At 40.8% G+C, this 21,000-nt stretch overlaps 1 protein-coding gene across 1 annotated transcript in view; it reads left to right on the forward strand.

The window, feature by feature from the left end:
* The first annotated feature begins 364 nt into the window (after window positions 1-364).
* Window positions 365-21,000, forward strand: part of frmd3 (FERM domain containing 3) — a 134,257-nt gene continuing 113,621 nt past the window's right edge. The window contains exon 1 of the mRNA XM_052019431.1: window positions 365-822. Within this exon, the coding sequence (XP_051875391.1) occupies window positions 718-822 (105 nt within the window). The 5' untranslated portion in view covers window positions 365-717. The remainder of the gene's footprint in view (window positions 823-21,000) is intronic.

A 21,000-nucleotide genomic window follows, 5' to 3' on the forward strand; every position in this document is an offset into this window, starting at 1 on the left:
TTATTGGCTAGATAATGTACAATTTCTACGTCAAATAAATGTTCCAATAAAAGGACATAGTAACATTGTAATAAAAACTAAAACCGTCAGAGTAAATAGGCAACTGCAAGCATCGACAGCATCGACAAGGGAAACGCAAGGAAAGCACCGATGGATCGCAGGCGGCGCGCTGGCACTTCGCTCCCCTTTGTTGTCCCTGCGACGCGCGCGCCTTTCGATCCCCACCTGCTGGAGCGCGCGCACTGGCCAGGCGCGGAGCGGGCTCTTGTGATTGGCTGCGCCACCCGAAGGGCGGGCGCCGGAGTGTGGTGGCGCCGCGCGCGCCGCCCCTCGTGTGCGCGCATGCCGCGGGCGAGGAGGAGCGAGCACATCGATACAATACGGAGCATCTTTGCAGGCGGCACACACACTAGCAGCTGGCACGGAGAGCGAACAGTGTCTGACTTGCAGCGGGCTAGCATTGTTTAGCAAGGATCGAGTCGTTGGAGTTTCCATGGTTGCTGTTTATTTTCACGCTGCTGTGTAAATGTCAGCGATTTCTTCAATGAAGGACTGAAATAGGGACACTGACGCAGTGTTCTTCTCCATGTGCTAGTGTTTTCTTCCTAATACGATACACACCCAAGGTTTTTTTTTAACCCCCAGTTTAGCCGAGATATGCTTGTTTTCGAGGTCGGCGCTTCCTTATGATTACTTAAAGAGGAGCGAGGAGGAAGAATGAAAATGCTCCGCTTTCGCAGTTCAAGCATCAAGTCGTTAAGTCAAGAGATCAAATGTACAATCAGACTCCTGGATGACACTGAGCTACCTTGTATTATCCAGGTACAGTAGCAAGGATGATGGGTTTAGAAATCCTACCTCAAATAAACTCGTTCAAAGCTACTCGAACGATGGGAGAGGTTTTCCTTTTGAAGGATCATCCAAATTGTATTTTTTAACCAGTATGCTATTCAAAGTTTTTATTTGCTGTGATAACGTAATTCCCCCATCCTCCGAAATATCTTTGCTATGCTGTGAGTTGAACATGCACGATTGATCTTTATTCATTATCACGTTAAAGAAATAGATTGAAGCTTCGGACGCTCTCCCCTCCCCTTTACTATAGAGTGACAATGACTACATTATTGTTGCAAGATTGTTGCCAACGAAATGACAACGATTCATTATTACTATTGCTAATTGATTGTTATGCTATTTAATTAGAATGCATTTGCTGATTCTGGCTTGCGCTTTGTCTGAAATTATTCGTTTCTTTTTTTAAGAAGTATTATATTTATTAGTGTGAGTACATATGTAGTTTTTGGTGTATTTACAGTGAAGATTACATAATTTATATTTTAAATCTGTCGATCCCTGGATATTAGTTGGAATGGTTGTCTGCGTAAGATTTGTATTATGTTTGCTTTCTGTTCTTTATATACAACACGTGAGATATCTACCAGTGCCTTCTGATATGGTGATGAATTTATAAGTTTAAATACATTTATTTTCTATGTTTTCTTTTCAAAATTTCATTTTATTGATATTGGAGATTGTTTTCATTTAAGCGATGGATGGTATTAAATACAGAGGAAAACATTTTACAAGTTTCATGTTTATTACAATTTCATCACATCATTTAAAGCAATCATTCATATACCAAGGTTTATTTTCCCATTTGTGTTGCCAGTGTATTTTGGCAAAATCATTTAAGTTCCTTGGATATCTATTAAGTACTGATCCATAGGTTTTGTTTGAGCATGCTTTTTAAATCCATGCTATCAAACTGAAATTAGGTGGAGCTTCTTTGGCTCATTTATTTTAAATTTATGGCCTTGGTGGATTAAGTTAGTAAGTAAAAATGTTGTTAACACTCTACGGGTCAAGCAAGATATGTGAAGAGAACTTTTCATCAGAGCTTGGAAAAGTTAGAAATAAAACAAGTTATAAGATGTAGAGATTGAAGAAAAGGCTGAGAGAATGAACATGAAGGTCTGTGTTTTAGAGAGACTGAATAACACGGGTGGTGGTGCTGGGTGAAAGAGGGTAGTAAAGGTGAGTGGACAGCAAAAGGATGTCAGGGGAGGTGAATTAAATCTGAACAGATGAACAATTGGGAACAAGAGTAGGCTACCCAGCTCCTTGAACCTGCTCTAACATTGAATAAAATACTGCTTGATCTGGCTGGAACCTCATCTCTGCAGTCCCGCCTATCCTAGGTAGCCTGTCACCCCCTTGCTTATCAAGAATATCTCCACGTCTGTTTTAAAAATGTTCAAACGCTGCTTCCACTGCCTTGAGGAAGAATGTTCCAAAGAGAGAAAAAAAATCACCTCATCTCTGTCTTAAAGGGGTGACCTCTTAATTTTAAACAGTAACTCCAGTTCTAGATTATCCCATAAGAGGAAACATCTGTCCACATCCACCCTGTCAAAATGCCTTGGGATTTTGTATGTTTCAATCAAGTTCCTCTCATTTTTCTAGCCTGTCCAACCTTTCCTCATAAGATAACCTTTTAATTCCAGTTATCAGTTAGTAAACCTCTTATCTTCTAACACTTTTACATCTTTTCTTAAATTAGGAGACCAAAACTGTACACAGAAGTCCAGACATGGTCTTACCAATACTGAAACATAACCAACCTACTACTGTATTGATTTCCCCTTGCAATAAACAATTTATTAGGTTTCCTAATTATGAGCTGTATCTGAATACTAGCCTTTTGCCAATCATACATTGGGGTACCTAGATACCTGTGCATCTCGGAGCTCTGCAATCTTTCATCATTTATCCCAGATGAGCCCCAGGTTCTTGTTGCTGTGGTGAGTAGTAGGAGTATGGGAGTGGGAGGTCTTGTTGCCGTGGTAAGTACCGCAAGAACTAGAGCCAGAATAAGAGCGGGAAGCAGTTTGAAAAGGTAGGACAGTTGTTGTTGTTCCTGTTGCTGTGGTGAGTTGATAGGCCTATTGATTAGCTAATTAGCCAATAAAAAGAAGTTGAGGTCAAGCGATGTGGCCAGTGTTAGAGTGGGGAGTTGAGGCTTTGGCTAAAGAGGCTTCGGCGTGAAGAGGCGGAGTAGGTGAGTGGAGGCTTCTGGTAGGTTCTCATTCTTTCGCCGTTATTTGTAATCTTCTTTGTATAGGACAGTGGGAATGGCAGCCAGGGCAGAAATCTGCTCCTCCTGTAGGATGTGGGAAATCAGGGAGACCTCCAGTGTCCCTGATGACTTCACCTGCAGGAAGTGTGTCCAGCCACAGCTCCTCACAGACAGTGTTAGGGAGCTGGAGCTGCAGCTGGATGAGCTCCGGATCATTCGGGAAGCTGAGGAGATGATAGATAGGAGATACCAGGAGGCAGTTACATCTCGGGTCTGGGATGTAGGTAGTTGGGTGACTGTTAGGGGAGGGAAAAGGAATAGGCAGTTGGTACGGGATACCCCGGTGACCATTTCCCTTGATAACAAGTATATTGTTTTGGATGCCATTGGGGGGCATGAGTCACTGGTGGATGATTAGCCTGGTCTCTGGCCCAGGGTCTGGCTCTGTGGCTCAGAAGGGAAGGGGGAAGGGAAGAGGAGTACAATAGTGATAGGGGATATGTTGGTTAGGGGGACAGACAGGAGATTCTGTTGACAAGAATGAGACTCCCGGATGGTACATTGCCTCCCAGGTGCCAGGGTCAGGGATATCTCAGATCGAGTGTACAGCATTCTTAAGGGGGAGGGGGAGGAGCCAGAAGTCAGGGTGCACATTGGCACCAACGACATAGGTATGATAAGGGATGAGGTCCTGAAGAGCGAGTATTGGGAGTTGGGAAGGAAGCTTAAAAGCAGGACCTCAAGGGTAGTAATCTCTGGATTGCTGCCTGTGCCACGCACCAGGGAGGGAAAGAATAGGAAGATATGGCAGACTAATGAGTGGCTGAAGATTTGGTGCAGGGGCAGGGGTTCAGATTTGTGGATCATTGAGATCTCTTCTGGGGTAGGTATGACCTGTACAAAAGGGATGGGTTACACTTGAACTGGAGAGGGACCAATGTCCTTGCAGGCAGGTTTGCTAGAGCTGTTGGGGAGGGTTTAAACTAGCTTGGCGGGGGGATGGGAACCAGAGTGTCAGATTAGAGGATGGATCAGTTGGTGTAGAGGTAGATGTGCTGTGTACAGAGAAGGTGAGGAAGGATAGGCAGGGGACGGGGCATAAATGCAAACAGACGGGTTGAAATGTGCTTACCTTAATGCTAGAGCATGGGTCAGTACATGGAATTACAATGTTGTGGCCATTACAGAGACTTGGCTGTCACAAGGGCTGGAGTGGCTGCTTGAGGTTACAGGGTTTAGATGTTTCATAAGGGATAGGGAAGGGGGTAGAAGGGGTGGGGGGGTGGCATTGCTAATCAGAGATAATATCACAGCTGTAGGAAGGGAGGACGTCATAGAAGGATTATCTATTGAATCAGTGTGGATGGAAGTCAGAAACAGTAAGGGAGTGATCACTCTATTGGGAGTATTCTATAGGCCCCCAAATAGCCATTGGGACACTGAAGAGCAGATAAGGAGGTAGATTTTGGAAAGGTGCAAAAATAACAGGGTTGTTGTTATTGGTGACTTCAACTTCCTTCATATTGATTGGCACCTTTTTAGGGCAAAAGGTTTAGGTGGGGCAGAATTTGTTTGGTGTGTATGGGAAGGATTCCTGACACTGTATGTAGACAGGCCAACTAGAGGAGAGGCCATGCTAGATCTGGTATTAGTCAATGCACCTGGTCAGGTGAAAGACCTCTCGATGGGTGAGCATTTCAGGGATAGTGACCACAACTCCCTGACCTTTAGCATAGCCATGGACAAAGATAGGAGCAGACATTATGGGAAAGTACTTAATTGGGGAAGGCAAATTATGATGGTATTAGGCAAGAACTTGGGAGCGTAAACTGGGAACAGATGTTCTCTGGTAAATGCACCGCAGAAATGTGGAGGTTGTTTAGGGACCACTTGCATGGGGTTCTAGGTAAGTTTGTCCTGCTGAGACAAGGAAAGGATGGTAGGGTGAAAGAACCATGGTTAACAAGGGAGGTGGAAGGTTTAGTCAAGAGGAAGAAGGAAGCATATTTAAGGTTTAGGAAGCAAAAATCAGATAGGGCTCTTGAGAGTTGTAAGGTAGCCAGGAAGGAGCTTAGGAAGGGACTTGGGAGAGCTAGAAGGGGTCATGAGAAGGCCTTGGCAAGTAGGATTAAGGAAAACCCTAAGGTGTTCTACACATATGTGAGGAACAAAAGGATAACTAGGGAGAGGGTAGGACTGCTCAGGGATAAGGGGGGAAAATGTGTCTGGAGGTGAAGGAGGTAGGAGAGGTCCTAAATGAATATTTTGCTTCAGTGTCACCATTGAGAGGAACCTAGATGAATGTGAGTTTAGCGTAGAACAGGCAAATGTGTTGGAGCATGTCAAGGTTAAAAAGGAAGCAGTGTTGGAGCTACTAAAAAAGCATTAGGATAGATAAATCCCCGGAGTTGGACAGGATATGCCCCAGATTACTATGGGAAGTGAGGGAAGAGATTGCTGGAGCATTAACGATGATCTTTGAGTCCTCCCTAGATAAGATCTTTATTAGTCACATGTACATCGAAACACAGTGAAATGCATTTTTTGTGTAGTGTTCTGGGGGGCAGCCCTCAAGTGTCACCACGCTTCCGGTGCCAACATAGCATCCCACAACTTCCTAACCTGTACATCTTTGGAATGTGGGAGGAAACCGGAGCACCCGGAGGAAACCCATGCAGACACGGGGAGAACGTACAAACTCCTTACAGACAGCGGTGGGAATTGGACCCCGGTCGCTGGCACTGTAAAGCGTTATGCTAACTGCTACACTACTGTGCCTGCCCTCTACATTACCGTGCCTGCCCTCTACACTACTGTGCCTGCCCCTGGCCACAGGAGTGGTACTGGACGAATGGAGGATGGCAAACGTTGTTCCGTTGTTCAAGAAAGGCAGAAGGGATAATCCCAGGATTTATTGACCAGTGAGTCTTACATCACTGGTGGGCAAACTATTGGAGAGGATTCTTAGGGACAGGATTTATGAGCATTTGGGGAAGCATTCTCTTATTAGGGGTAATCAACATGGCTTTGTGAAGGGCAGGTCATACCTCACAAGCTTAATAGAGTTTTTTGAGGAAGTGATGAGACAAATTGATGAAGGGAGCGCAATGGATGTGATATACATGGATTTTAGCAAGGCGTTTGGCAAGGTTTCCTATGGTAGGCTCATTCAGAAAGTCATGAGGTATGGGATCCATGGAAAATTGGCTGTGTGGATTTGAAATTGGCTTGCCCACAGAAGATAGAGTGTGGTTGTAGAAGGGGAGTACTCAACCTGGAGGTCTGTGTTCCGCAGGGATCTGTTCTGGGGTCCAAGTACATAGATCCCTCAAAGTTGCCTCACAAGTGGATAGGGCAGTTAAGAAGGTGTATGGTGTGCTGGCCTTCATTAGCCAGGGGATTGAGTTCAAGAGCCGAGAGGTAATGTTATAGCTCTATAAAACTCCGGTTAGACCACACTTGGAATATTGTGTTTATTTCTGATTACCACATTATAGGAAGGATGTGGAAGCTTTGGAGAGGGTGCAGAGAAGATTTACAAGGATGCTACCTGGGTTGGAGAGCATATCTTATGAGGAGAGGTTGAGCGAGTTAGGGCTTTTCGCTGGAGCGATGGAGGATGAGAGGAGACTTGATAGAGGTATATAAGATTATGCAAGGCATAGACAGAGTGGACAGCCAGCATCTTTTACGCAGGGTGGCAGTGGCTAATACCCATTTAAGGTGTGTGGAGGAAAGTTCAGGGGAGATGTCAGAGGTAGGTTTTTTACACAGAGAGCGGTGGGTGCTTGGAGTGCACTGCCGGGGATGGTGGTAGGGGTTGATATCATAGGGTCACTTAAGAGACTATCAGATAAGCACATGGACAAAAGAAAAATAGAGGGTAATGTGAGGTGAAGTAGAGAGGGGGATAGATTGAATGGGGATAAGGTTTATATAGGTCAGCACAACATCATGAGCCGATGGGCCCGTACTGTGCTGTACTATTCTATGTTCTAATATGTTTCTTATTTTTTCCTGCCAAAATGGACATCTTCATATTTTTCCATATTGTACTCCCATTTGTCTGACTCTTGACCACACAAATCTGACCTGTAGCCCTTTGTGGTTTCCTTATATCCTATTCACAATTTAATTTCCACCTATCTCTCAGTCATCAGCAAATTTAGCAAACATATATGTGGTACCTTCATCCAAGTAATGAGCCAGACAGGATGAGCCAAATGGCCTCCTGCTGTGTCATAATTTTTCTGATTCTAAGTGAACAGAGGAAGGAAACCCCTGGATGCTAGAAGTACGACACAGAAAAGTTGAATGGCTGACTATCTGAACTTGTTGAACTCAGTGGAATTGTCACCAGAGTGATGCCACCCCAGATTCATCTTCCTCTCCCCTTCCTGCACTCAAGGGGTGCTTCCCTCAGGGATGCACTGCTTCGCTCTTCTATCTCTACACAATCCCATTTCTGCCATGGCATCCTTATTTGGGATAAGCAAAATGCTGAAAGGATACTGGGAGAGGGGAAAACGTGGAGCTGAGCTTATATCAGATTGGCCGTGATTTTATTCAATGGTAGAGAAATCTTATGGTACCGAGTAACATACTCCTCCTAATCTGTATGTTCGTCTGTTCAGATTTCATTTTTTCCTCTGATGTACACCTTCTCCAACATACCTTTCATTATTCACTGGCCTTTGCAGCCTCTTTCAGCTGCACCATCACCACTTGTGTCATTCTGTCTCTTGTGGTGACAATATCTCAGACTTTCCCATTTGTTCTCTTTACCAAACACCTTCAATCCCACCCACCCTCCACACGCCCTTTCTTTGAAACTTAAAAAGATGTTATTTTCCTCTGTTTTCCCCATTCTGATGAGAGTTCATTGACCTGAATCATTAATGCTGTTTCTCTCTATACAGGTGCTGCCTGATCTGCTTAGTATTTCCAGCATTTTATTTCATGTTTCTAGCATCTGCAGTATTTTAGTTTTAAATTAGGAATAATTTATTGAGCTCTTTCTATCTTTGTCATTGTATAAATTATAACTCCTAAACAGCGTTCTAGGATTCTTCCCTTAACTTTTTTTTTGTGAATCCTTGCTATTGTTTTAGTTTTATAAATTCCACAGTTGACCTCCCAAAACAGCTGCACTGTTCATTGATTTTCTGACTCAAGGATACCTCCATCGAAAATTGCCCTGGATTCCTTTCACCATATCATTGAATGAGTAACAAGGAAAACTATTTTCTCAACTAACTTTCAGAATTCAAATACAACTAGAAAGCATTTAGTAATCTTCAATTCATTCCAAAGCCAATATCTTTCCAATTCATAGATTAATACTACCTTTTAACTTATTCATCTAAGTATTGCTGGAAAGGACAACATTTATCTGTCCTTAAGAAGCTGATCGTGAGCCATCTTTTCGAATTGCTGCAAGCTTTCTGGTGAAGGTACTCCCATAATGTTATTATCTAGTCTTTCTTTGATGGATGGAAGGAAGGAAGAAGTTTGGAAAATCACAAAGTGAGATTTTTTTTGACATGTTTCTTCATGTTTTTGTACATTGGATCAAATATGGCATTTAAATGATTCATTGAATGACTGGAGCTCAAATATGCAAAAATCTGTTTTATGAATTTAGTTCATTCATCAGAAAAAGGTGATGTTAGCAAGGAATTTATAGCTTATCAGTTGCTGTAAGAAGATGGTGATTGCCTTTTTTCTTGAACAACAGGAGTCTTATTTTTTTCTGAAGTAGTTGGATACAGTTGTGTGAATTGCTAGGACAATGCAGAGAGCAGGGAAGAGTCAGCCTCATTGATGTGAGACTGCAATCACATAAAGAACAGAGTGAATGAGGATGGACAACTTTCCTCCTCTTAATGGCATTAAAGAATTATTTTGCCTTTTTGCCAGTTGACCAACTTCATGATAACTTTTATAGTTGCGATCTTTCTAAGCACAAAATCTTTAATCTGAATTCACATTCTCAGATTGTCTAATTGATTTATATGGTAACTTTCTGTGACATGTTAATGTTACAGCTAAGATTGAGTAGTTATTGCATATCTCTCCTGGCTCTTAAATGTTATTGGAGGTTAGGAGTTCTGGGCATGCTATGTTGGTGCCGGAAGAGTGGTGACACTTGCGGGCTGTCCCCAGCACATTCTCAGTAACGCAAAAAGATGCATTTCACTGTGTGTTTCGATGTACATGTGACGAATAAATAAATATCTTGTCTTACCTTCAAAAGCTATTGCAGTTCATTGCAGAGATTTTCTGTATTTTATCACAGAGATGACAAGGGTGCAATGATTTATTTCCAAGTCAGGATGATGTGCAACTTGGAATGGAACAAGCTGATTTAATGAAGTTTCTTTTCCTGTCAGTCTGAATATTAGAGGTCAAGAGTTTGGGAGGACCAAGCATAGAAGCCTTGCAGCCGTGGAGCATCTGTGGTGGAGGGAATGAAGGTTTGCCATTGTGGATGGATGGCCAGTGAAAAATCACACGTATGAAGTTAGTTGCCACTTATTTGTCCAAGAATACCAGGACCTTGCTGAATGCAGTCCTGTGCTATGGTTAATTTCCAGCAATCACAGCCATCTTCCTTTGTGCTGGGCATGATTTCAACTAGTGAAGCAATTTGTCCCAGATTTCCTTTGACTTCAATTTTACTAGGCTCCTTGATGCTATACTTAGTACCTTGATGTCAAGGGTAATCGCTCCTCTCTCACTGCTGGTGTTCAGGTCTTTTGACATTGTTTGGAGGAAAGATGAATGAGGTCTGGAATGATCCTGTTAGAACCCAAAATGGATAGCACCGAGTAGAATATTGGTGAGTAAATGTTGCTCTATGGTACTATTCACGACACCTTCCTTCTCTAGACTGATGATTGGGAGTAGACAAATGGAGCAAAAATTGCCAGATAGGTTTGTTCTGCTTCTGTGGACAGGACATACTTGGACAATTTTCCATTTGCCTATGCTGCATCTGTACTGCTTGGCTTTTTTTTTACTTATTCATGTTTTAAGATGCTTCTTGCTCCTGGAAGCACTGCAGTCCCCTAAGTGAAGATACTTCTAAAATGCTGTGGGTTAGAGGATTAAAGAATGATGAAGGGACACCAGTGTACGTCCAAATAAGGATGGTGTGCAACTTGGAGAGGAACCTGTGGGTAGTGGCTTTGTCATGAGTCTGCTACCCATGTTGTCCTTGGCGATAGAATTTTCAGGTTATTAGAGTAGCCAAGGTGAGTAATTGCAATGCATTTTATAAATGGCACATGCTGAAGCCCCAGCATACCAATGGTGGAAGGAATGGTCCTTTAGTGTGGTGAATGGGGTGTCAATCTAATGTCTTGCGAATGCAAGTTTTCAGTACTGCACCTGGTTCTTGTCAGGATTTATATTATTTATCATAGTAATATTCAAAGTTACGTGACACATAGATAAGTAGCAAAGTAATTTGTGAAGAGGACATAAGGAGGCTACAAAAGAATAGAGATGGGAAATGGTGGGAAGATGTGAAATTGTCCATTTTGGCAGGAAAAATAAAAAGGAAGCAATTTCTAAATGATGAGAAATTGCAGATCTCTGAGATTCAGAAAGATCCAGGTGTCCTCATACCTAATTTGTAAAAGGATCATATGTAGATATTGCAAATAATTAGTGAAGCTTCCAGAATGTTTTCATTTAATGCCAGGGGTACAGTATTGGTCTCCTTATATAGGGAAGAGTATTAATGCATGAGGAGCAGGTTAGAGAAGGCTGAGTAAACCAATACCTAGAGTGGACAGATTGTCTTGTATTCACTGGAGTTCAGACGAGAGAGAGGGAAATTGAAACAGAAGATCATGGGGAGCTTTCACAGGGTGGATGTGGAGAGGATATTTCTTTTGTGGAAGAATCTAGATCTATAGTCACTGCTTAAAAATAAGGAGTTTCTCATTTAAGACAGATGAGGTAAAATAAATTTTTGCTCAGAGGTTTCTGAGTCTTTGGAGCTCTTCCTCAAAGGGTGGGGGATGCAGTGGCTTGAATATTGTTAAGATAGAGTTGGATAGAAACTTGATAAGCCAGATCCCATTCTATTCTCTTAAAATGACGGGCATCTTCTTGAACTGATGTTGTCTTTGTGGTGATGGGCTTTTTACATGTTGATTTGCTTCATGTCTTAGTTGACAAGGACACAGAGACATAGATATGGTAATATGTTCCAAGTTGAAATAATCCTTCAATTTGTGCTTCTAGTTAGACAAATCTAAATTCAGTGTTTCCTGTTTACATTTTCTAGTCCTTTCATAATTTCCCCAATTCACCCTTCCTGCCCCAGTGAACAAAAACCCAGATTATCAACTCTCTCATCCTGATAAACCCTTGCTTTATCAATGCTGTATCCATGTTATGCCACCAATCTTCTTCTTGCATTGGAAACCTCAAACCAACAACTTCCATTTCTATTGTACTCTGCACATTATGGGAGTGCAATCAGAACAACATTGACAATGAAGGAGGCCAAATCTTGCTGGAATAGCTAAGTTTTAAGAAATATCCTAAAACACAGAGGTTGGGAGTTTTAAAGAGGTAAATCCAGCGAATAGGGCTTACACTGCTGAAGGTACAACATTCATAGATAGTTCTGACCTATCAATCATGCACAAGATGGGATAATTGCAGGAATGGAGAGTTATCAGGGGGTTTTAGAACCAGAAGATGTTACAAAGATGGGAGAGATTAGCCCGGGGAGGGATATTAAAATTGGATATTTTAAATCTAAACCTTCACTGGTTTAGAAGCAAGCATAAGTAATTGAAAACAGGGGTATTGTGTAAATGGATCTTGGGTCTGAATTAGCATATGTACAGGAGAGTTTTGGATGAACTCATTGTCAAAGTCAAACTCAATGTCACAAGAAAGAGCTTTGTATCTAAAAGTCTGTGTCACATATATCTCCCATTGGGATGCTGAATGTAATCTGAAAACATTGCTGATGCAGAATTTATTGAACAGTGTGCTATAGAAGCCAGTTTTCTAGAGAAGGAAGAGTGATCATTGTGACTGGTGTTATTATAGGACTTTGTAACTAAAGCCAGGGTTTTTTATTTGTGTGCTTGCTTGTCCTTGAGTTTTTGTTTATTCTCTATAATGGGAGAAAATCAAGAGCTGGTGAAAATAGTGGAGAAATCAGTCCATCTGTACAGTAATATTCTTGAAATCATAGTACAGTATTGTCTAATACCTAAAACTCAATGCAAATGATTTAAATACAAAAAAATTCTGTGGTGATTTTAACTTGTAATACTCTGATTCTGATCATGTTTTATCCAACCTAAGACATACATTCCTGGATCATTAGAGACACAGCTCACACATGTAGACTTTGATATAAAGGTTAAAGAACAGTTGTTTTGCTGGCAGTGGATTTGATGGTGCAGCATTTTGAAGAGAGCTGGTAGATGTGCACAGTGAAATGCTTGGTGTATTTTCATGCTAGCAATAAATCTTGTGTGCTGTTACAAGGAGAATTAAGAAGTTCATTAGCAACCTTGCACAGAGCTTTGTACAGAACCTGGAGCTCATCTGTTCCAGCATGGAAATGATTGGGGAATTCCTTAATACACTGGTGCAGCATCTGAAGATGACATTTCAGTTTACATTGCTGCACCAGCAGATATCGCCCAATGTTCGAGTGCTGATGTGACTTTCATGAAGGAAAAAAATCACTCAGCTTGCTGGAATGCTCACTGCTAGACTGCTAGACTCCTATGAAGATTTGAGCCCTAGAAGTAATGCAGGAACAGGTCTTTGCCCTCAAGGTGAAGAACTATATTTGGGATCCACACTGTTTATGTTCTGAGTACAGGCTGTCCCAAGGTTACATCAGGGTTTTGTTCCTGAGAACTGTCCCTAAGGCAATTTCTCCATGTCAGAAATGTCCATTTTCCATGTTGTATCGCTCTACGTACACAATGCTATAATCCTTTTATTTCATTGAATAATCACCCTAACAGTACCCATAATTAAACTAATGGAATATATATTTTGTCCAGTCATTAATGAATAACATGAAACATTATTATTACTAGCTTGAAAAATGCTCTAAAAATTTATGGGAGAATTCGTATAAAGCAGGATTTCTGTAAGTCAGGTCATTCGTAGCTCGGGGAGCCCCTGTATCAGCATGTGTTACACTGTGCTTGATGTTTATCCAGTAGCAACCAATCATAAGTTACCAGCAGCACTGTTTGTGACTGAATTTAAGGAAACCCAAGAGAATTTCTTGCCATCATTCTAGTGTGCCATAATATGAGGTAAATTTGATTTGTTGAGACCTGTGGAGCAGAAACGATGTATTTGTCATAAACCCTAATTTAAAAATTCATCAGTCTTTGGAAAACATTAGCAGAATGTACAGTGAAAGTGGTTTTAGGACAGACCTTCACAAGTTCCTGAGAGTAAACACACTTCAGTTAGTGAATAAAAATGGAAAATGCTGGAAATAACATGTCAGGCTGCATCAGTGGAAGAGAAACAATAGTAATGTTTCAGGTTGAAGAACCTTTGTCAGTTCAACCTGCGATGTTAACTCTGCTTCTCTTCCCACATTGCTAGTTGTTAGACCCTGGTGGGACTTGCAATGATTAGTATAGTGCCTGATGGTTAGGTGATTCGTTAGTTAGTTAGTATGATTAGTTAGTATGATTACTTCGTCCTGGTGAGATTAACAATGATTAGTACATCAGTTTCCAAGAATGAATTTGATTACCTCCATAATTAGAGAAGAATTTTCAGAAGTCCCTAAACTGACCTGAAGTTTTTATTTTTGTGTAATGTTGGGAGGAAAGCAGAAAATTAAATAGGCTAGTGCAGTGGTCTGTATTTGTCTGAATGGAGCATGCTAAGTAGTCTGTTTAATGGTTTGGACTTTGTAATCAACTGGGAGCTGTTTGCTTCCAATCTTAATTAAAAATTGCACACTTCCCTTGAGTCCCACAGGATGAACCTGGGCAATGTGCTGGAAGATTTTCCCCTGGCATGCCCCTTGATATTGTTGCATTGTGCAGACATAAAAATGATGTCACATCAGGTGGTAAGGATTAGTTGCCCTTCCACAACTCTATCCACGGAATCAGGGGAAAAGTAACATTAGGCTAAAAAATATCTCCAATCTTTAGCTCAACTGCTTGGAATTTAAATTTTTAAAAACAATTAGAAGCTTTTGAAAACATGCAAAAACTCAAAATTTTGTAATCATTTTAAACATTCCTAAAATATCTAAATTAACAAGCTATTGGATTTTTTAAAAAGTGTGGGAAAATTTTTAAACTGTATTTTTAAATTAACAAATCTATGGGAACGTCTATTTAAAATGATCTATTAGGTCTTTTGCAGCTTTCTCCTTCCATTAAAATTTTTACCTGGTAGGGAAATGTACCTTCTGCCTTCTCAAATCGGATGCAGAATTTCTTATGTGAATTATTTCTGTAAATACTGAGCAGGTAGCAGTAAGTGTTTATTTCAACATTGATGCACCACCTATAGAGTTGCATTGACTTATTGGCAGAAATTTTGGTGTTAGAACATGAAAACATGGAAATCCTGACGTTGAGGTCAACTTTGCACAGATATGATGGTGAATGCTAGAAGTTTCATTCCTAATGAAGAATCAGTCCCCAATGAGTTTTTGCCTGTATTGTTGTATGTTTATTTTACATGTTGATAATGTTTTTGTTTGATTAAGTTTTTGAATGTACAAAACATGATAACCAGATGGCCCATTAAGCCGACTCAAAGGCGAAATGGCTGATACAATATTTCAAAGAAATATTTTCTGAGTAGCATATTAAGAATTATCTTCAGAGCCTTTGACATCATGTTGATATTTCTTTTTCCCAACAAGAAAATAATTTCCACAGTTATTTTGCCCCAAGTTTCCATGACTATTTTGCAGGTTAGAAATTAAGTTATGTGTTTTCTTGCTGCAAAACATCTTATTGGTATTGGTAATTGGTATTGGATTGGTATTGACATTTTTATAAATTCGACATCTTTTAATAAACTCATGCCTGTCTGGGTTATCCAATGATTTAATGACAAAGTTAAGGGGGAAAATATCAAAGAAATTCCTGACTAAATGTATATAGCTTAATAGTGAGGATCCAAGTATGGCAATGTATAATGTAATGTAGCGAAGTAGTATCATTGGATGCTTCCCACGTAGTCCCGTCTCAAAGGAAAAGAACTAATTTGTTTTTGGGAAAAATGCAAGTATTCATGATGCAGTGTGTATTTCCCTGTTTGACCTTGATGCAAGCTTTCAGCACAAAGTGCCACTTCTATTTAAGATATCCTTCAAATGGTTGCAGAATTCTTACAGGAATAGTGAGCATAGCCAATGGCTGATTGCTAAGTACTAAGAATTACCCTCAGGTTAAATTGATTTAGTTACATCAGATTGTTATTATTTTTGCCAGTTCATGTCTGAAAGTCCCACTTTCCTTCAGGAAGTTATTCCTCCCCTTGGGTGGACTTCTTGAGGATACAATGTAGTTCAAGCCATCTGTGTGGATACCTGGATGTGCTGCCGTGAATGCTGAAGTAGCTATGAGAAGCACCCTGACCACTCATTGATAATTTATTTGAAGAATTTATGGTAGTTTGTGTCACTGTCATTCTAATGAGTATTTTCTTGGGTTTATTACATGTACGATAGTACCTTTGGTCTGCTTATTGCAATTTATAGATTATTGGGTGGGTTTCTGCGTTGTTGCCTTTGAGTCAGAATGCTGCAAGTTAAAGGTGCACTTCAGAGATTTGTAGTTGTAGCCTTTTAGATGTGAAATTAAACCTAAATCTTGTGTGCCCTTTCTTGAGGACATAATGGCCCAGAATTTACCAGGTGAGGTTTGTTCCCTGCAATTTCTACCTCCTAGCTGCTGACTATAATTTTTCTGTGGTTCCCTGATGCAGATTTCCTCAACAAAGCCTAGAGTGATCTGATTGGTCAGGTCCAGGGCAGTCTAGGAGTTTAGAGTCATAAGTCCCTGAAGTAGCCCTGCCCTTACAGCTGTTCCTCTCCATTGGAATGAATGGAACCATTGAATCTGCAGATGTCTTCAGCAGGCAGATTTCTTAGTGTAACTGCTGGGAAACTGGAAAAGTTCACATTCCTTCATTGGACTTCACAAGGAGCCCAGCACTGGAGTGCTGTTGGATTGACAGTGGCACCCAGCTGTGCAGATGTTCAGCTCTTCCTTATCGGTACTTACCTTGGAGACCTGAATCTCAACATTTTTGGAGGAAATTTTGAGTCGATAGATTTCATGATACCACTTGGGGATATTCTCCCTGTCTCCTCAGAGGAATATATGTCAGGTCTGGAGTTGCACAGCAAATACCCTCTGAAACAGCCCAGCAAAGTCACTCAATTGTGTCATAACTGCTACATTAAGAAAGCAAAATGATACAGCAAAGTGAACCACCTGGCATTGAACTAGGTACTGAATTTGGGGATGACAAAGCAGCTCCCAGCTGAGAACACCTTGCAAAATCTTCCTCACAAATTGTGAGAGCTGTCTTAAAAATCTGGTCACAAAATAGCTGAAAAATTGTTCTCACTGAATCGAAACTTACAATGTACCAAGCTTCTCCATTGCAATCTCTGGCTATGAGTTATCCCATTGTCAGGACGTACCCAGAAAAGTGGCAGTACAGGTGAGAGGGAGTAGAACTGGGAGTCCTTACCATTGAAGTTTGATGGCATCAGTTCAAACATGGGCAAGAAGCTTCTTTCTGACTACTGTTCTGGCTCAACTGATGAATGAACATTTTTCCTTGTTGAACAGCACCTGCCAGAAACATGGAGAAAAGTAAGGACACAGAATGTACTCTGGGGGGGACTTTAGTGTCCATCACCAAGGGTAGGTTGGTAATGCCATCCCTGAATGAAGCTGTCCAAGTCTGAAGGACACAGCTGCCAGAATTGGTTTGTGGTAGTTAGTGAGAAACACAAGGAATTAGCCCATTTGACCTCATCCTCACGAATCTGTCTGTTGCAAATGCACCCATCCATTATTAGAACAAAATCTTGTCTTCAAAGTGAGGACACCCTCTATTTTGTTGTATGGCTTTACAATGATGATAGACTTAGACCGAATTGGGTATCCTTAAGGTGCAGTGGGTCATCATCAGCAGCAGAAATGTATACATCACTATATTTTGCAATCTAATACTACTGAGGGAGAATCCTCACCACAGACATCAGAGCAATTTGAAAAGGCAGCTCACTATGTATTTCTAAAGGACAATTAGGATGGACAATAAAACATGCTGTTATCTCTGACGGGACATATAGGGCAGTGCAGTGTCACAGCAGTTAGCACTGTTGCCTCACAGCTTCAGGGAACTGAGTTTGTATTTCCTCACTGTAACTGTGTGGGTTTTCGCACATTTTCCTCCCATATCCCAAAGCTTCTGTAAATGATAAAAGAACCTAAAGGGATTTGATGGCCACATAAGTTGTAGGGTAAGGAAAGTGAGGAGAGGGGGAATAGGACTGATGAGATTACTGTGCTGGGACCTAGCATGGATCTGTTTGGCCAAATGGCTTCCTCTTTTGTTGTAATTCTTATCCCTCACTCTATAACTACAATCAGGCCAGGGGGATCAACCATGGTTCAATGAGAATTATTGAAAGGCATGCTGGTAGCAGCAACAGGCATGCATAAAAACAAGGTGCCAACCTGGCAAGGCTACTACATTGGACAAAATGGTCATTATGCCCTAGGCCGAATCATCTTCAGTGGCTTCATCAATGGCCTTCCTTCCATCATAAGATCAGAAATGGGGATGTTTGCACTATATTTACTTCCATTCGAGCAGTCCAGTGTATACCTAAAGCTTTGGCAACATGTAGGCATGGGCTGATTAAGCAGCAAGTAACATTCATGCCATAAATGTGTCTGGAAATGACCACCTACATAAAGGGAGAGTCTAACCTCCTAACCCTGATTTCCATCGTCAAGGTTGGGTGGGTCAATTGCCTATTCCAAGAGCAACTTCCAAACCTGCAGTCTCTACCAACAAGAAGAACAAGAAAGTGGATGCATGGGAATATCATCACCTGCAGATTCTCCTCCAAATTGCACATTATTCCCAGTTGGAAATTTATTGTCATTCCTTCAGCTTCTAAATCCTGGAACTCCCAACAAATCAAAATTGTATGAGTACTTTCACTAGTAGTGCTTTCACCAGGCAGTGGTTCAAGAAAGTGACTCACCAGCTTCTTATCATGGACAGTTAGGGATAGGCAATAAATGCTAGTCTTGTGCCCACATCTTGAAAAGTGATGACATGAAAATGCACTCATTACACCTTGCCTTATGCGGCGTCTTGTCATGCACAGACTACTGTTCTATTTCTCTCCATGAAGACCAAAGAGGAACTTTAAAAAATAAATCATTTTGTGACATCCTGAGGTCCTGGGAGTTGCTCTATAAATGCGGTGAATTTTAACAGTACTGTTTTTGACCACCTCCACCTATATCAGGCATAATTAACATACATGTATGCAAATTGAGGTCCCATTACATCAATAAGGCCCAAACAACTCTTTAATAGCAATCCGAGTAGAGCACTTGCTGTAGCAACACCATTGAGTGAAATCTACATTGTGTGGGTTTTCTCCCATGTCCCAAAAACATACTGGAAGGTTCATTGGCTGCTGTGAATTACCCCTTAGTGTAGGTGTATGGCAAAAAAGAATCAAAGGGGAATTGATGGGCGTGTGATATGAGAGAGAATAAAATGCAGTGGAAATAAGGAGAGAGGGAATGGGGCTAATGGGTCACTTCCTGGAGTATAAAAGAGAGGGGATTTGATTGAAACATACAAGATTCTGAGTGACCTTGAGAGGGTGGATGTGGAGCGGATGATTCCTCTGTCAGAGAATCTATAGCTAGGACAACACTTTAAAATAATGGGTCATCTATTTGTGACCAAGATGAGGTTTTTTTTCGCTCTGAGGATGGTGAGTTTTCGAAACACTCTTCCTCAAAAGGTGCAAGAAGCAGAGCCTTTGAATATTCTTAAGGCAAAGGTAGAAATATATTTGAAAATCAAGGGCATGAAGTGTTATTGTGGTAGGTAGAAACACGAAGCTGAGGCCACAGTCAGATCAGCCATGATCCTTATTAAATGGTGGAGCAGGTGTGAGTCTGACTAGCTTTCTCCTGCTTTTAATACATATGTTGACAGGTTCGCAGATAGAAATAATTTTTGCTCTTAGTCATAGAGTTATACAGCATGGAAACAGGGTCTTTGGCCCAATTGGTCCATGCCGACCAAGATGCCCTATCCAAGCTAGTTCCATTTGCCAGCATTTGGCCCATAACCTTCTAAACCTTTCCAATCCACATACCTGTCCAACTGTCTTTTAAAAGTTGTTATTGTACCTGCCTCAGCCACTTCCTCTGGCAGCTCATTCCCTTTGTGTAAAAAAAAGATGCCCCTCAAGTTCTCTTTCCCCTCTCACCTTAAACCTATGCCCTTTAGTTCTTGATTCTCTCTCTTACAGAATATGTATTTACGCTGCAGTTCTTTCAATTCAAAAGTAATGTTTAATCAATTATGTCCTTTTTAAGTCCAGGAAAGAACAGTTTGTGATCCTTTGTTTGAAGTAATGATTTATATAATTAAAAAAATTATTTATTATAAATCAAACAGTTACTTCAACACAAACGGTATTAGCAAGCAAGCTGATTTCTTACATATTGCAGTCTTTCTTGTTGTTGAATGCCATTCTGCTAAATATTTGGGAACATTGTAAAATATCAAGTTAATGTTTGATCATTCACTAAATAGCTAGTATATCCCTAATAAAGCTACATTTCAAATAATAAGGCCTCCAACTGAAGTAATGAAAGTTGTTTGATCAAAAATGTACCAAAATATGGTTACATCAAAGAAAACAGAAAATACAGTGGTCTTGAAGACCTGTGGGAGCACTGTTACAGCAATGACACCAGGATTACTCCTGCTGTGGGTCTCAGTTACAGACCCCAATGAAATCTGTGTGGCAAAGGCTATTGTAGAATGCCATTATCAATGAAGTGAGAGAGTTTATGCTTCATTAGAGTTCAGGTCTGAGATCTCCATAGCTGGTTCTCTTATGTCTATGGAAAATATTGGATCTTGGTCTCCCCAGAATGACAAACTCTCTGCTGTTTGAGGACCCAGATTGTTTTGCTGGCTTGTATTCCTGGTGATGGCCATTTGTGCCATTTTGCAGAATGATACAGCTGATCTTTTTGGAAATTTAAGGCTCCTAGCAAATGCTTGCTTCCATGGAGTATGAAGAAGTGCAATCCAGCCTTGTTTCTCCTCACTATGACCTTGATTGGAGTGGGTAGTTCATTCATTCAACAGGTGCTGTAGATCAGGAGTAAGAGCACAAACCCTGGACAATATTTTCTTTCCAGAGCCAATGAGGTCAAATTTTGTGCCCTATCTAATACCACCTAACTCAGCATTGACCACTTGTTTTATTAGTCTGTGTAGATTACTCATTTTTAAAATTTGTTATGTCAATGGAAAAGTGGAGCAGGTACCTTTGAAGGAGAATATTCTTTGTTATTATTTTGTATATTATTATTGTCAAATTATAATGGAAAATTACATTGGTAAACCAAGGGCCTGAAGTAATTAAATGAATCCCTCTGGAAGACTTGTACTGTACTACATTAAAATGCACGAAAAGAATCACTTTAAGCTGAAACATACAATTCATTAGTAAAGATTGCACTGCCTGATTTAAAAATTTAGTAACATTTTTTGTTACAATGAGAGTTCCTGCCACAAATTGGTACTGCTTTCAACACTTGATTAATTATTTCAGTTGTGTCTTGAATCAGGGACTAGGA

The sequence above is a fragment of the Pristis pectinata genome, chromosome 7, assembly GCF_009764475.1.
Source record: "Pristis pectinata isolate sPriPec2 chromosome 7, sPriPec2.1.pri, whole genome shotgun sequence".
Classification (NCBI taxonomy): Eukaryota; Metazoa; Chordata; class Chondrichthyes; order Rhinopristiformes; family Pristidae; genus Pristis; species Pristis pectinata.